Source organism: Cynara cardunculus (assembly GCF_001531365.2).
Source record: "Cynara cardunculus var. scolymus isolate 2C chromosome LG 15, CcrdV1, whole genome shotgun sequence".
Taxonomy (NCBI): Eukaryota; Viridiplantae; Streptophyta; class Magnoliopsida; order Asterales; family Asteraceae; genus Cynara; species Cynara cardunculus.
The window spans coordinates 7587144-7604494 of NC_037542.1; the positions used below are offsets into that span (position 1 = coordinate 7587144).

Consider the following 17351-nt stretch of genomic DNA (forward strand, 5'->3'; position numbering starts at 1 on the left):
CATATTTAACCTTTCAAAAATAACCATAATAGCTTCGCTACCCTTCTAGAAACTTGACCTGTCTGTAACACGTTCTTCCTGATCATAGGAGAATCCTAGACTAGTCGTTATCTTGGAGGGGATCTGAGCGTTGATGATATCAGAGGCTTTGAGAGAAGCTTTGCACCACCCTTCAATGGCAGCTTTCTCAGCCTTAAGTTCAGCGATTGCTCGCTCACGCTCAGCGATAGCCATTTCGCGTTCAACGGTGATGACTTGGTTTATAATGACCTGATCTTTAAGATTTTCCTCGACAAATGTCAGCTCTTTGATCTTAGAATGACAAATCTTCAACTGTTCTTGAAGATCAACATTAAGCATTTCTGTTTTAGATTTGCCATTAAGGGCATTGTAAAGATCAACCGTCAACGTATCTAGTGTAGATAGGCTAGAAGAAGAAGAAGAAGATGGTTCATTCAGGAGACATACTTGAGTAGTAGAAGAGGTAGATGGCTCAGAAGAAGTAGATGTTTTAGAAGACTCTTCATTTGCATCTTTGTCCATCAAGCAAATATATGATGTATCTTCCTCGTTAGAAGATGAATCAGCCCAATCATGCTCTTCAGCGACAAGCCTTTAGCCTTTCGCTGGTTGTTCTTCACCTTCCTGTACTTCTCCTTCAGTTTTAAGTACTTTTCATCCTTGGTCTTGAAGGAGGATGGGTTTTTGGAAGATGGCGTCGCAGCTTTCTTCGATCTGTATTCATCTACAAAATGTTCAGGCCGGTGACAATTGTAGCAGATTGCTGAGGCCTTGTCTATTCTTTCAAACTTTGGCTTTTTCTTAATGGTCAGCAAGGGAGATCTGTGGTAGTTGCTTTTGCTGACGAACCTTCTGAAAGACTTAGTCAAGAGGGCCAGGGATTCATCAAAATCTGCTAGACCAGATTCTGGAATATCCTCAGAGATAGAAGAGTCGATCTCTGTAATAACAATAGGAGGAAGAGAATAAGTAAAAAAAGTAGAAGGGGTTTCAACTGAAGTAGCTTCAGAGATCAAAGCTAAACGAGAGCTTTTCATTTTTCTGGAATCTTTGACTACATTCCTCTTCAGTTGACGAGATTGTTCATGGTTAAGCAGAATCCCGTAGAGAGTAGAGAGAGAAAGAGAGGACATGTCATTGGACATCTTAAGACACATGGAAAAGGTGTCTTAACAGCTCCAAATAACCCTCCTTGAATAGCAACTTTACAGAATCAACCCCTTTTAAACGAAAATTCTGAAATATAACACCAAAAGTCAAGATTGAATAAGAAATCTACTATATTTAACAAGGCTTAGATTGACACATGGACTGATTTACGTATACATACATATATATGTGTGTGAGTATATATATATATATATATATATGTGATACATAATCAAATGAAAACTACAAAGAGTTGACAACGATGAGAATCAATGATCATGTGTTTTCTTATATTGAAAGCAATTTAATTATGAATTTATTGACACCAAATTGCACAACATTTTCACATGTCTTCAACATATGCAAGAAGATCTTTGTCCTTTCGAAAGATATCCATTTCTTCTTCCTGCAGACGCACCAATGCTTCAATCCCGTCTCCAGATTGAGCATCCATAAGAAGAACACAACTATCATTCACTTCTGGAATTCGAAACATTATATCCACCGGTTTCCCCCATCCGAAATCCATTTCGTAAAACGGAAACCTGCACATGCTTGAAGAAATATAGGCTCGACTTTGTTCGCCCTCTAATGGTGATAACTTGCTCAACAAGTTTCCGATTACTTCTTCCACATTGCTTAGTTCTTCAAGCTCCATGATCCCTTTCCTCAACGTACCAATCACCTCATGTAGCTTGATTTCACCTGAATCGGTTGCTATCTTTGCAATCACCGTCGTACTTAAGTTTCCTGCTGCTGTTTCTGGGAATTTTTTGATGTTTCTGTTCCTCATGTTTACCGTGTGAAACAAGTTTGATGGCATCAAAGAACCTGACTTTCTTGTGGCTGAATCCACTGCGCATTTGAAGAGTAAAGATGTCAATAATTCGACCCGACTAGGGTTCATTGGAGATGTTCCCATGGCATTAACCTTGTTCTTGAGCTCATATAGTTTTGAATTAGGGAACACAAATCTCCTTCTTACATAGTTAAGCTTTTCGGTGTCTATTAACGGAAACCCTAAGATTTCATTGTTGGTTACGGAGGAAGAAACGAAACTAGGGTTTATTGGTGATCCACCACGTGTTACAGTGGCCCAGTGGTTGAAAAAGCTGGCCATGGTCAATGCGTCAGCTAGCTTGTGCGATATAGACACCGCCAGAGCAGCTCCACCACCGGCGAAATGGTTCAGTTGGACCTCGATCAAGTTAGGGCTAGTCTTGTGCATAGTACAACCTAGACCATTGGGGATGAGCCGGTCCATAGTCTCGTCATGCTCTTTCTTGCGGATAAACTCATCAAGTCTGCCATTGTTAGAAGCTTCCAAGAACACAACTCCTTCGTCGTTACAGTTAATGTGAGGTGCATGAGGTGCTGGAAACCTGCCTGCGAATGGATAGTATTGTGTTAAAGATTGTGATAATGACTTCTTTAGGATGTGGGTGTCGCCATGGTCGTAGTTTGGGTAGAAGAAAACTATCGGCATGTGAATGTGGCCAACAAATCGATCCAACAAGGAAAGATTGTGAGTTTTGAGGTGGGGAGGTGTTGGGGAAGATGGTTTGATGGTTTCTTGAGATATGATGGTGTGAAGTTGCCTAATTCTCCCAAACCTTTGAAGCTTCGCCATGATCATCTTTTGCTAGTAATATCAAGAATTCAAGATGTAAGGTTGATATATATATATTATTTCATATAAATTGCTCTTATGGTTCTCATAATATACAAAATATGATTTTATATATATATATATATATATATATATATATAAAATCATATTTTGTATATTATGAGAACCATAAGAGCAATTTATATGAAATAATATATATATATCAACCTTACATCTTGAATTCTTGATATTACTAGCAAAAGATGATCATGGCGAAGCTTCAAAGGTTTGGGAGAATTAGGCAACTTCACACCATCATATCTCAAGAAACCATCAAACCATCTTCCCCAACACCTCCCCACCTCAAAACTCACAATCTTTCCTTGTTGGATCGATTTGTTGGCCACATTCACATGCCGATAGTTTTCTTCTACCCAAACTACGACCATGGCGACACCCACATCCTAAAGAAGTCATTATCACAATCTTTAACACAATACTATCCATTCGCAGGCAGGTTTCCAGCACCTCATGCACCTCACATTAACTGTAACGACGAAGGAGTTGTGTTCTTGGAAGCTTCTAACAATGGCAGACTTGATGAGTTTATCCGCAAGAAAGAGCATGACGAGACTATGGACCGGCTCATCCCCAATGGTCTAGGTTGTACTATGCACAAGACTAGCCCTAACTTGATCGAGGTCCAACTGAACCATTTCGCCGGTGGTGGAGCTGCTCTGGCGGTGTCTATATCGCACAAGCTAGCTGACGCATTGACCATGGCCAGCTTTTTCAACCACTGGGCCACTGTAACACGTGGTGGATCACCAATAAACCCTAGTTTCGTTTCTTCCTCCGTAACCAACAATGAAATCTTAGGGTTTCCGTTAATAGACACCGAAAAGCTTAACTATGTAAGAAGGAGATTTGTGTTCCCTAATTCAAAACTATATGAGCTCAAGAACAAGGTTAATGCCATGGGAACATCTCCAATGAACCCTAGTCGGGTCGAATTATTGACATCTTTACTCTTCAAATGCGCAGTGGATTCAGCCACAAGAAAGTCAGGTTCTTTGATGCCATCAAACTTGTTTCACACGGTAAACATGAGGAACAGAAACATCAAAAAATTCCCAGAAACAGCAGCAGGAAACTTAAGTACGACGGTGATTGCAAAGATAGCAACCGATTCAGGTGAAATCAAGCTACATGAGGTGATTGGTACGTTGAGGAAAGGGATCATGGAGCTTGAAGAACTAAGCAATGTGGAAGAAGTAATCGGAAACTTGTTGAGCAAGTTATCACCATTAGAGGGCGAACAAAGTCGAGCCTATATTTCTTCAAGCATGTGCAGGTTTCCGTTTTACGAAATGGATTTCGGATGGGGGAAACCGGTGGATATAATGTTTCGAATTCCAGAAGTGAATGATAGTTGTGTTCTTCTTATGGATGCTCAATCTGGAGACGGGATTGAAGCATTGGTGCGTCTGCAGGAAGAAGAAATGGATATCTTTCGAAAGGACAAAGATCTTCTTGCATATGTTGAAGACATGTGAAAATGTTGTGCAATTTGGTGTCAATAAATTCATAATTAAATTGCTTTCAATATAAGNATATATATATATATATATATATATGTGTGGAGGTTCAAACGAAAACACATTCTTTTTACGAGAACACAAGAACACGATTGTCACATAAAAATAGTATAAAAGAGTTGTTGGTCGGCTGAGAGGCATCTAGTAATGTATTAAGTAATAAGCACAACAGGCTGTTAACTTGTCCATTTTGCTTAATAATTAAAGAGATTAAGATAAGGTTGAAATGGTTGGTTTGGTGTAACTAATTAAGGCATATATAGGCAATGATTCTCTTGCTCTCGGTTTTGTCCAACTTGGACCTAAACCGTGAAAAACAAAGTTCAATTATTAAAGAGTAAAACTTTATTAAAATAACATCTTTTTGAATTTTATTTCAACCTTTTAACCAATTTATTAATTGGGTCTTATTCGGTACAGATAAAGATCGATGTTAATTGTGGGAATTGATTGGTCTAAATTTTGTGTGGACTAGTTTACACACACACATATTATGTATATATAATATACTAGGGGTGTTCGTGGATTAAGTTGATTGGGTTTAAGACGTTTGAACAACTTAACATAATGTTTGCGGTTTGAAAAATCTTAACTCAACCCAAACCAAAATGCAACCAAACCCAACCTAGATAGTACGGATTGGTCGGGTTGATACTTTGGTACACTAAAATATTCTTCTAACCTTGAATATGTTATTTATCTACTCATAATTTATTTTTCATCATTACACATTTGATACAACTTTATCCATACTTCTTAAATCTTACGTATATCACATTCAATTAATTTTCTCAATTTACATATATATGTTCAGAGTTACTGAACATATATACGAATGAGTTATATAGAGATGGATAATAGATTGAAAATATAGTATATGAAGAGGGTATGAGATAGTGTAATTGTCTAATGTATATATTAATGAAAACTCAACAATCATATTAAATCCAATAAAATACAAAGATATCGGATTCATCGGATTGAGTTGAGTTCAAAAATAGTAACTCAATTTCAACTCAATACCTACAATTTGAAAATTTTACAACTCGATTAGACATCAGATTACTTCGGGTTGAGTTATTTCATGTTGGGTTGGATTGAGTTGATCGAGTTAATCGAGTTTTTTTATGATTCTTATTTGATTATTCTCAGTATGTACATAATATACACACATAGGAGTGGGTCCCATCAAGAACCTCAAAATATTCATTAATGTTTTAAGACATTAATAATGAATGAATGCTATTAATATATTCGATATTCTTTTATTTTTTTAATGAATTAATTTTTTATGGACATGACAAACGAACAACTAACATATAATATAATGTTATGTGACAGTTAAATACAGTGTATTTATGATAGTTTTTTAAGATGAGGTTGTATAAGACAATTTAAATAGACGAGGATGAATGTTATATTTTAAATGATAAAAAAACGTTTGAAAGAGTCGTTGCATGCGAAGGTTTTTAAGAATAAGTTTTTGTTAAAATAAGTTAACGGAAAGTTGACGTGGCAAAAACAATAAGTTGTTGGATAGGTTATACATTCTGGATGCTCTGGTCAATACAAATTAGATTAATCCATATCAAACTTAGAGGTTGTTTGATTGGTTTTCTATTAAATCATATATGGATAAAACTATCTGTTAGATTAATCTGTCTACATGGATTAAGAAAGTACTTTTAAGAGATTTTTTCATATATGAAATGAACGTGTTTTTTAACCAGAAATAACAAATTCAGAAGAAAAAAAATTCTATATAAAACTTTTCTTAAAAGCTTACTGAATAGTTATTTTTATATCATTAAATTATTATGATTCTAGCAAATAATTATGTACTAGTTGTGTACCCGTGCAACGCGGCGGGTGTCGTGAATTTTAGCGATTTTAAAGTTTCACTAGTTTTATTAGAAAAGATTTAACGATGATATAAGTTACACTTGGTCTTTACATATTAATACAATTTGAGTAAATAAGAGTTATGGTTCCAATTACAGTTTATCGATGAAAAAAATTATATGACAGTTTAAAATTCAATATATTTAAAATTCAACATATTTAAACGACTCCACAAATTTTTTTGATTTACATCAAGAGCAAGGAATCAAGAGATCGAGACCGAAAATTTTAGAGCAATTAAATGAGAGATGAATGAGAGAACTTTTAATAACTCATTATGATTATCAGTTTGAATCTCACATTGGGTGATGGGGAGAAGACATAGAGGTATGAGAGGGTGAAGATATGAGTGAAAAGTGTCAAAAGTATCTTGGGAACTTGAAAAGAAAAAGTAATAATTTTCATTGGTAACTTGTACTATATGTTATTTTAATTATAGATTAAGAGATTTTAAGATTGAATTCATAAAATAATAGTACTTAATGCATTATGAGTTATTTTTAATACTTTTAATACTTTGTACATAAATGTATAATACTTTATATATTAAAAATTATTTTCAATACTTTCGATAAATCTGGTATATAATACTTTGAACCGTCCTTTTTGGGAAAATTTTGTGCCTTTCTTTTGGATTTGTATTTTTACCCCTTGAGTTTTTCAAATTACTATTCAAACCCTTACTTACTGTTCAAGCCTTCTCCTCCGGCTACCACTATCAAGGGCACCTAAAACCCTGAACTGCACCACCGATCCCGAAATTGCCGACAGAAATGGAGATAGATCCCCCGAATTCAGAGCATGAAGCCGAACAAACTGTAATGATTAAGGACGATGATCTCTTCAGAGCCGCCGATACCGGCGACGTATCATTTTTCAAATCCCTCTCTCAGCCGCAGCTGCTCCGTTCTCTCGATCTTCGTAACGAAGACGGACGATCGCTACTTCATCTCTCGGTTTCTTCAGGCCGCGTCGAGGTCTCGCTTGTTCTAGCTTAATTTGTTTTTGTCTCTTACTTTGTAGTTTGCTACCTCCATTTAGAAACGAAGTTTTATGAGTTTGTCGGAAATTGAATAAACTAGTTAGGTTTTTCTAGTATAAATTTGCTACCCCTTTGTTCTAGGAAGTAAAGGTCGAGTTTGCCTTCTACAGTGTTTAATTTGCAGAAAAATCCGTATCAACTTCGAATTGATTTTTTTAGGTATTAGCTTGAGTATATTCCTATTTTGATACGGATGTGGTATTTTACTGGAACACTATTGTGAGGAAGATGAATGACAAGATTAGGCATTGTGTGAATTTGGTTCCGGTGCTTATATAAATTGATGAATTTGAAATGAGGGGATTGATTGAATGTATTCTAGGGATTTGCTGTTTGTTAGCCCTTTAGCTTCTATGGTTATTAGCTGATGAGCTGCTGCAACTTTGATAAAAGGTGCAGAATTTGCTGGTGAATGCCTTTTTTCTAACACTTGTGGAACATTAATTTCAATAAATCAGGTGGTGAAGATACTTTCAGCTTTTGATAAATCAGTTAGTGGTATTAACAGTGCTGATGAAGAAGGTTGGGCACCACTGCATTCGGCAGCAAGCAGTGGAAACGTTGAGATAGTCAAGATTTTGTTAGACAGAGGTTGGATGATTGTTTTTCAGTTGGCACGTATAATATTTTTTTGGCTCCAACACTAACTCGGATAGATATTATACATACCTGTAGTAAAAATAGATGCATCTTGTTAAGTAAGTAGTTAGTTCAAAATGTTCGATTCCTTGAAAATTTTGAGGTGATTGAACAAATTGTTTATTTTAGTTGCAAATGCATCTAAAGTGTGTTCTTTGACATGTCAGAAGTAAAAAATCAACCATGTAGCTTAATCACTGAATAGGTGCTTATAGTTTATGGAGGTCAAATGTTTCCAAATGAACCTATTATTTGACTTAGTGTTCCAACTGAGTTTTATCGGGTTTTAGAATTAGTGAGGGAGAATGGATAATAGGGTCCCTTTCAGTCGCAAATGTATCTAAAGTGGGTTGTTTGTATGTTTCTAACAAAGCAAAGCAACTATATATCAAATGTATCTGTGAAATATGCTATTCAAAAAAAAATTCAGACATTTGCTTTCCTTCTTTCTCGGTGAAATTTATCTTTTGAGTTGTCACTTAAAAAGCTATTTGCTAAGATAGAAATAAGGATATCATATTTCTACCAAGATATGAATTACTTACACATTGACATTTTTTGATCTGCTAAAAATAACATTTTGATGAACAGGAGCTGATGTAAATTTGAAAAACGATGGCGGCCGAACTGCTCTTCACTATGCTGCCAGCAAGGGTTGGGTTAAAGTAGCTGAAATTCTGCTTTCAAATGGTGCAAAGATCAATTTGAAGGACAAGGCTTGTAGCTTCATATTTTCTTTAAAGTTTTTTATTCATCTTTCAATAGGTTGCACTTTAGACTTGATGGAAAACATCTTTTATCCTCTCTTTAATATCTACTTGTTTGATGTTCAACCTATATAGGTTGGCTGCACCCCCTTGCACCGTGCAGCCAGTACAGGGAATTCAGAGTTGTGTGAACTTTTGATCGAGGAAGGTGCAGAAATTGATGCTGTTGATAGAGCAGGACAAACTCCTATTATGAGTGCAGTAGTATGCCATTACAAAGAGGTAGATACACACAGCTCATTCAGTGGATTTGTGTGCTTTATACTTTACATGTAAACTCCAAATATCTTCTCAGAACCAATCGTCTTTTCATCCACTAGTTCGCCAACTGACCAAGATGTTACTTTTGTTTGAGTCAACTTGATGACTAACGGTTGTGGAGATCTAGTTCCTCTTGCATATATGTATGAAATAGCAGTAGAATTGAGTGCTTTGGTTGTCATCAATGGTTGTGAAAATTCTTACTTAGATCTTTAATATATGCTACTCTATGACGATATCTTCGTTTTTTCGAGGAACTTTTATAAATTTCTGGTTCGAGTGTGTTATTTTTTAGGCTAATGTAGGAATTCCTGAAGTGGTTTTGTTCCTATGGACTAAGGTTACTTGGATATTTAAAAAAAAATATGCATATGTAAGATTTTGTTCCGAGACGTGTTAATGTCGATCATATTCTTGTGGGATTTCAATTTTGTAATGTATAAGTTCTTTTATGTTTCTTTGACAATTTAGACTCTTATTGGTGCACCAACCAATGTAAAAGTTAAAGACTTAAGCTCAACATGTATGTATTCTTTATGTTTTAATCTAGTAATCATGACAATAGTTTTCTTCCTTTATACACAACACACACACACACATATATATATAGGCAAAGGATCGTGTGAGAAGGAGAGTTAAGGTGAGAAGTGTAAGAAGGGATCTGGACCCTTGATCACCTTTAATCTCAAACCTACCCATGAATCACGCTTAATACGGGGATTGAGCCGGTGCTCTCGGTGCATCTCATCCTAATGTGCATCCAATGGTGGAGATCCCTTCTTATGCTTCTCACCTTACTCTCCTCACCGGAACCCAACCTTACATATATATATATGTGTGTGTGTGTGTGTGTGTGAACACACACTGTCTTCATCTTAGCATTTGTTGAATCCTTGCATCTACACGTCACTTGCTCATTCTTGCAACATAATCATGTGCTAACATGGGCCAGACTGAAATTTGTTTGCCAAAAGGCTATGATGATGATGATGAACATGTAATACTGGAAATTTCTGGTAATGCTCTTAAACTAGACTGTTAAGTAATCTTGAAAAATTGTTTCCTGTACCCCATGATATCGTATCAAATGATGACCAACACCAAACAAACCCAGTAAGTCCCGACCGGAGGTGGTGCTGGGGGGGGATGTACACAGACCTGACTCCCTCGAAGGGTAGAGCAGCCAGCTGTTTGCGTGAAGATATCTATCAAGCGATGATCCTACTTCCAAAAATGCAACTCTTTAACCTTTTTCTTTTGGTTTGGTGAAACAGGTAGCTCTTCTACTGATCAGGCATGGTGCAGATGTTGATGTGGAAGACAAAGAAGGATACACCGTGCTTGGTAGAGCATCGGCTGAATTTAGACCAATTCTAATAGACGCTGCCAAGGCCATGCTTGAAGGATGAATGGTCCTACGACAAAAGCTCTAGGAGGAAAGCACTGCACATGGTACGCATTTAGCGTTTATATGGTATATTGATTAGTAATATATACCTGTTTAGAGCAAAATATTGCAATTCCGCTGGGTTTTCCTTCTTGAATTATGGTTTGCCATGAAGAATATCCAATCCTTTCGTTGAAAATCTAGATGTTTGAGATAAATATATCAGAAATTATCAAATTATTGCGTTTGGGAACCAAGAAAATTCGAGTCGTAGAAAGAACAAAGAGAGGGTGTGACAGTCGACTATTTGAGATAAAACGTTTTGCTTTTCGGTTTGTTATATTAACTATAGAGTTTACCAGACCCATTAAGTTTGCTTAAGACGTCAAAACCCGCAAATTAGTGGGCACAGATGACCGACCATTCTGTTGGATATTAGTCCAAACTTGTCCCACATAGGAAATAGAGGGAAAGTTTCATGTGTTAATACGGCCATACTCACATGACTTATCAAGTTGGAGAGAGGCCCAAGAGAAGGATTTTCATTGGGTTTTGGTGTGACATTACCCAATATTTAATGGTCAAAAGATTGGGCCTTGGGCCTTTGGGCACTAATGACCTACTCATGTTTTTTGCCAGTGTGTGGTGCGAGTTTCCACGCGGGTTCACCTGCGCAGGCCCTGTAACTGCGTTTTTGCAGTTTATTTCGGTTAGACTGGAAAGATATAAATATCTTTTGCTTCTAGAAAATCATATATGATTTTTCCCCACAATTCTCTCTCAAAAATTTCCTCTCCATATCGTTGCTTTATGGAACGTATTATCGATTCGATGGAATCGGATTGACGTGCATCAATCCAATTAGATAGTTGTATCCTCAAGACAACGTCCGTTTACCAACGCATGATTGGGGGCAAAAATTCGTATTAGGACACTGCAATTGCAGGCCTCTATCTCTCGATCTTTACACATTGATTTCATCGTAAAAGGTTTGATTTTTACCGAATTTCTTGGTTAAATTCCTGTTAATTTCTGTTTTGTTTCTAATTTTGGAAGTGTAATTCTAACACATTCATCACCATTGTTAATATTGAAGAGCTTGACTAGTAGTTCGAGTTGTAGTAGGGCTCTCTTGTTGTATAGCGATGATTAGAGATATCTTGTTAAATTTGTAGAATAACGGAAGAGAAAATATTCATATATGATGCCATATTAGAATCATCAACACTCATGTTGCTTTGTTGGTTCAACCATTATCAAAATAATGTTCGATAACTAATGCCAATTTGACAAGCTCAAAATCATGTTTAGAGCCATTAGGGATACGTTTGGTAGCGGACAAGACTGGACGGGCAAGCATGAGGTAGGCAGGTGAAAGAACTATGAAAGGTTTTAGGGTTTTAATTTGACATGAGCAGTTTAGTAATCTACCAATTTTATCCCATCTCTCTAATTTTCCACCTCTTTTGGTCAATCATGTTCTATCTCTGTCTAATATCACGCCAAACATGGGACAAGTTTTTATGTTGATTTATCCTTCCTGTCCTACATACCAAACGCACCCTAATATAATTGAGGGTCATTAAAATGCCTATAGCCGTTGCTCTGTGTAGCGCCAAAAGGCGCTCGTGGAGGTTGAGGATCACCAATTGCAAATTTGACTATTTCTATTAGGGGAGAAGCCAAAACTCGAAAAAAGAAGTCATGACTAGCTTTAGATTACAGTTGCACGAAAACTTGCTACAAAACCAACGAACGGTAGTGTCTAAGGGAGAAAAATGGACTACGATAGGTTTCTCAGTTTATGGCAGAATTTCTTTCAAAATGACATCTTCTGCTCTCGAGAGCTGAGATTCATTCCGCTTTATATCGCCTTTCGTCTGAGCTAATTTACTCTTTAGTTCGATATTCTGAACGAGAAGCTTACGGATGTAAGCACGCAGGTCGTTAATGGCTTCCCTATTATCATTGTTCCTCTTTACCAGCTCGACTTTCTGCTCTAAACTATCCTGAACAAGTTTCATCAGAGTCAACCTCAACTTGTTCCAACCAATTTCAAAATCATCATCAAACCGCAGAACCCCATGTTTCATTTTCTTTAGTTCGGTTCGGCTTTCGAGAGATAACCATCTCTCAAAGTCCAAGCCAGCGTCATGGTCATGATCGGAACCCTGAAGATGAGGAGGGAACCAATTAGGGAGCAGTATGATATTATCTAGGTTACTGGTAGATCTCAACCTCGTTAGAGGTCAAGGGTTCAAGAGTGTGTGTGAGTTTTGCTGTATATACATATTATATGCTTTAAAAAGTACACGTACATTTTCATATCCGCTCACGAGCTGGTTGTACTTTTCAGCCAAACTCCGGTATGATCCATGAAGATCTTCCGCGGATGCAATGATGGAAGGCCTCTTTTTGTAGAACACCTCAGCCCTTTCTGCAAAACTATCACCATCTTCTTCAATCAAACTCAACATCTTTTTAACCTTCTTCTCAAACTCTACATGCATCAAACTTATTAGTCTTTCATACCCTTTGACTTTTAGAGTCAAACCGTTGACTTCTCGATATCGAAATTGACACAAAATTAACTGTAATTTAGTCTGTAGAGAAAGAGAGATAATGTAACCTGATAGAGTAAACTGAAGCCATTGAGATTGATGGCAACGATTATGGCTGTTATCAAGCCACCACAAATGGGAAGAAGAAGAACCATACTCGGTGCTGCTGTTCTCCATGTGTTCTTCAAAACCTGTAAGAAATGTAGATACAGAATGTATGTATATATATATATCATAAGAGTTGTATACGTAATTATGGAAATCTATAACCAACTTCCTTTGCTTAATGAAAAGAAGGGTCCACAGATGCAGCCCACAACAACCATTAAAATGTAGACAGCCCATCAGCCCGATTTCACCAATTCTTCCACTTTATCAATTAAATTGATGCCAAATATTTATGACGAATTAGTGGTCAAATTAATGATAAGTTGTAGTAGAATAAAACATATTCTTTTTCCTTTTCTTTTACATGCCTACGAAAGCTTTATTTTGATGTTTATGATAAAGACATGTTAAACAATAAAGTTTTTAATTAAAGAATTCAAGCAGGGGTGGATCAATTTTTTTTTATTAACCTGGATATCCAACTTGCTATGAAAGCCGATTAATCACAAGGCGACCCACATGCTTTACAGATAGCCCGAAGTCACTGCATTCGAACCTCCGTGGCCACAAAGGGGATTTTTATTCATCCTTGGATTTGAACCTAGGACCTCCTAGTACTTTTGACCTTTGGAGTCAAACTCAAACCAATCAGGCACCACCCTTGTGGTTGTAGGGGTGGACCATTACGGTGCATACGATGCCCATCTCTTTCTTTCTGGAAAAACATTAGAACCATGAAAGTTCCCACCAATGTTATTTTGTAATTTTTCTTAACTGTGTTCTTGAAATGTAAGAGAGAAAAAAAATGTAATTTTTATAAATAGTTTTTTATTTATTTTCTAGTGGGTTATAATTGATTTGATAAATGCGTAATTTTATAAATATTTATAATTGTTATTATTTCTCTTTTCTTTTTATCTTTATAGAACTCGAGAACGTGACATTTTTTTTCGTTTCTGCTATTTTTCTTGATGAAAAATACTTGAGAACACAATAAGGGTTTGATTTTATTAATCTATCTGTCGAATTGGTAATACATTTTTGGGATAAGTTTTATATTTAAGACTTCTATTGATAGCATTAAGTGGGTTTGATTAGGCAGATGCAACAAAAAGTGTACATGAAAATATTAATTAGTCAGTTGTTGGTATTATCATCTATTTATTATTGGTATTATTGTGATAATTTATTTGAGTTATTTAGGTTATGTTTTTTGATTATTTAATGTTTGGTAAAAACTAGTTTAAAAGGTTGAAAACTGTGAAATGATCAAAAATGACATGTTAAAAAATTAGTTAATTTTAAAGTTTCATTATATATATATATATATATATATATATATATAGGGTTGGGTTCACGTGAGACCAATGGTTTTTCGTGAGACCGGTAAGACCAATTTATGTTCATTGATTAACTTAATAAGCTAATGATCTAATGGTCTAAAATTCACGGTGGCAATTTTGTAATTATTAAGAAGTCTCGTGACATTTATGAATGTTCAAATCTAACGATTGTAGATCTAATCTAAGGGTTGAGAATTGGTCTTACGGGTCTCACGAAAAACCATTGGTCTCACATGATCTCAAGTCTATATATATGTGTGTGTGTGTGTTTGTGTATGTATATATATATATATAAATGAGCGATCAAATGCAAATCATCCAATTTGTATAAACCGTGCAAACCACCCTCATCTGTCGATTTCATTGTTTAATCTTATGAAAAAAAATTATGAAATTGTTTAATCTTGTGAAATTTTTTCATATAATATTTTTTTTGATAAAGTTGTTTCATATGTGGTTATGAAAATGTTTCATATAATACTTGATGAAATTCTAATGAAATTGTTTCATRTATTTCTCTGAAATTAAATAATGAAGATGATAATATTCATGATTAACACTTTTCACAATAAAAGTGATAAATCAACCTCTTATAATTAAAAAAAAATGAACAAAATGAAAAATTATGATTGGTTGAATAAGGTTTGTACGGTTTGTACAAATAACGTGGTTTGCAAAGTAAGCCTCCTCCTCTCTTTCTCTTGTACAACCAATACAATTCAATCTCAACCGTCTATTTAATTTGATGAATATGTGATTTTATAAAAGTTTTGATTGTTTTCTAATATAAAGTATTGATCATAATTAATGAATCTTAGTCGTCTTATATAAATATTCAAATCATAATAAATGAACTCTCATCATTTTCATAAATATCTCAATTGATTGAGTTGCATTGGTTGTACAAATGTGATGGTTGCATTTGAAACATCCTCTATATGTATGTATATATATGTGTGTGTGTGTGTGTGTGTATGTATATATATATATATATATATATATATATATATAGGGTTGGATTCAGGTGAGAAAAAAAGTTAAGATGAGAAGCGTAAGAAGATATCTCTACTATTGGATGCACATTAGGTTGAGATGCACCGAGATGTACCAGATCGATCCCCATATCAAAAAAGGGTCCATATATCTTCTTACACTTCTCACCTTAATTTTCATTCTTATACAATCTTTCGCCTATGTGTGTGTATTTATGTGTGGATGTGTGTGTAGAAGGAAGATCATGCGAGAAACAAATTAATTTTATGAGAAGAAATATGAGCCACATACCTTATTTAATAAATATATTAAATAAAACATTGTTAAATTAAATTAAAAATGATATGATTATTAATTTGTATATAACACATTATCTATAACCGTGGAAATAAGCCCTAATAATTGGGATTGAGTTTATTTTCCAAACTAATTTCTAATAAGCCGATTTCATTACAAATTATACCCTTAACATAATATTTTAGTCTAAACATATAAATATATCTACTTATCTAATTATCTTTTAAAAAAATTAAAAATTCTAGTAGGTCGTGTTCTACAAGTTTTCTTAATATTGTTATATTAACGAATAATTAAAAAATCTAATTAATTTTATATATGTATCTGTCAAGTAAATTATTTTTAACAAGTATGATATATTCTTCAAAAGATAAATATTTTTTTGTAAAAAAAAAATAACAACTCTTATTTTCTTTGTCTAAAAAATACATAATTTTTAAAAATGTTAGCGAGATAAATTGTGTTCTACTAGTCTTCTTAATATTGATATATTAATGAATAATTTAAAAAATATATATACTTCATTTAATATACTTATTAAATAATATGTAAAATTATTWTTTTCAAAGTACAATGTTGTAATAAAAATGTCTCTTCGGCAAAAYTTTACACGTGGACATCTCATAGAATTCCATATTCAAACCACTATAACATACCCTACCATTGATGCTCAATACAACAAGGAAACATGATCAATAACCAAATATACTCAACTACSTTAGAGTACCAATAAATATCAAGAACCAAATGATCGAATCGATAAACATAACAAGGACAGTGCATCACCCCGTCCTTCACCTTACGGGCACATGCCAAAGTCCGGGTCATAATCGTACATCACGGGAAACCTCGCACTGTCCGCCTTCCTCTACCGGGTGTGTGTGTCAAGGTTCCCTACTCATTGCTCTTCCTTCTTTTTGAGCAATGAGTATCCACAACTACAAAAAGTCTCACCCGTCCAACCCGGGATCTTGACTTCGCCATCAATTTTCGGCATGCCACACGAAGTGGCACCCGTACTATGGCATACAATTCAATGAAGAAAACAATGAGTTTGAATCCGGAAAACAAACCGATGTAACGAGATCATAATGCGGAATAGACTCAAGGGACATAATCAAAGAAAAATCAATATCATGTGACTCAATTCAAGACCAGAAACATTCACATAATATATATATATATATACACACACACACACACACAAATCAATATGTAACAGTCAACTCAATCCTCACCACTCTCAGTTGGTGTATTTTACTAGGATTTAAATGTGTTAAATACTGTTAATGACATATTTTTGTTTAAATGAATGCTATAATTTAGATTTAGATGTAAATTTCGTAATAATGATGAATAAATATGTGAAATTGTATAAATTTATATATAAATTAAACACTATAATTTTCTAATGGGTAAAATAGACAATTCAAGCAAATTCAAACATTTATCAGTTTATAAAAACAAATAGTCTTATTGATTCAAATTTCAAACTTCATCACCATCTTTTATCTATACTATATTATAAAGCATTTGATAAAAACTCTTAAAACCCATTTTTTATGCATGAAGTACTGTATATTGATACATATTACTTAAAATTCAAGATTACAAGTAAATTATGCATAAGTACAACTTATTAAAGCTTCATGTTTGAATTCGTGTAACTAACTA

General features: G+C 34.8%; 4 protein-coding genes across 6 annotated transcripts; 2 read left to right on the top strand and 2 right to left on the bottom strand.

Moving 5' to 3' along the window:
• Positions 1-1483: 1483 nt before the first annotated feature.
• LOC112528382 (deacetylvindoline O-acetyltransferase-like) lies at positions 1484-2800 on the bottom strand. Its single transcript, XM_025139399.1, has one exon. The coding sequence runs from the start codon at positions 2798-2800 to the stop codon at positions 1514-1516; it is 1287 nt and encodes a 428-aa protein (XP_024995167.1). The 3' UTR covers positions 1484-1513.
• Positions 2801-3048: 248 nt separating this feature from the next.
• LOC112528388 (deacetylvindoline O-acetyltransferase-like) lies at positions 3049-4335 on the top strand. The gene has a single exon (XM_025139407.1). The coding sequence runs from the start codon at positions 3049-3051 to the stop codon at positions 4333-4335; it is 1287 nt and encodes a 428-aa protein (XP_024995175.1).
• Positions 4336-6949: 2614 nt separating this feature from the next.
• Positions 6950-10612, top strand: LOC112528389 (26S proteasome non-ATPase regulatory subunit 10). Its single transcript, XM_025139408.1, has 5 exons — positions 6950-7256; positions 7780-7912; positions 8552-8676; positions 8803-8949; positions 10263-10612. The coding sequence occupies exons 1-5, from the start codon at positions 7053-7055 to the stop codon at positions 10395-10397; spliced, it is 744 nt and encodes a 247-aa protein (XP_024995176.1). The 5' UTR covers positions 6950-7052; the 3' UTR covers positions 10398-10612.
• A 1455-nt stretch (positions 10613-12067) lies between these two features.
• Positions 12068-13141, bottom strand: LOC112528743 (protein NETWORKED 3A-like). 3 transcript variants are annotated; one of them, XM_025139803.1, is made up of 3 exons: positions 13005-13141; positions 12694-12812; positions 12068-12546 (listed from the first exon to the last, which is right to left on the bottom strand). In XM_025139803.1, exons 1-3 carry the CDS (start codon positions 13111-13113, stop codon positions 12178-12180), a joined length of 597 nt encoding a protein of 198 aa, XP_024995571.1. In that variant the 5' UTR covers positions 13114-13141; the 3' UTR covers positions 12068-12177. The 3 variants fall into 3 exon arrangements, with proteins under 3 accessions (XP_024995571.1, XP_024995570.1, XP_024995569.1); XM_025139802.1 differs by having other exon boundaries at positions 12694-12875; XM_025139801.1 differs by having other exon boundaries at positions 12694-13141.
• Between the last annotated feature and the right edge of the window lie 4210 nt (positions 13142-17351).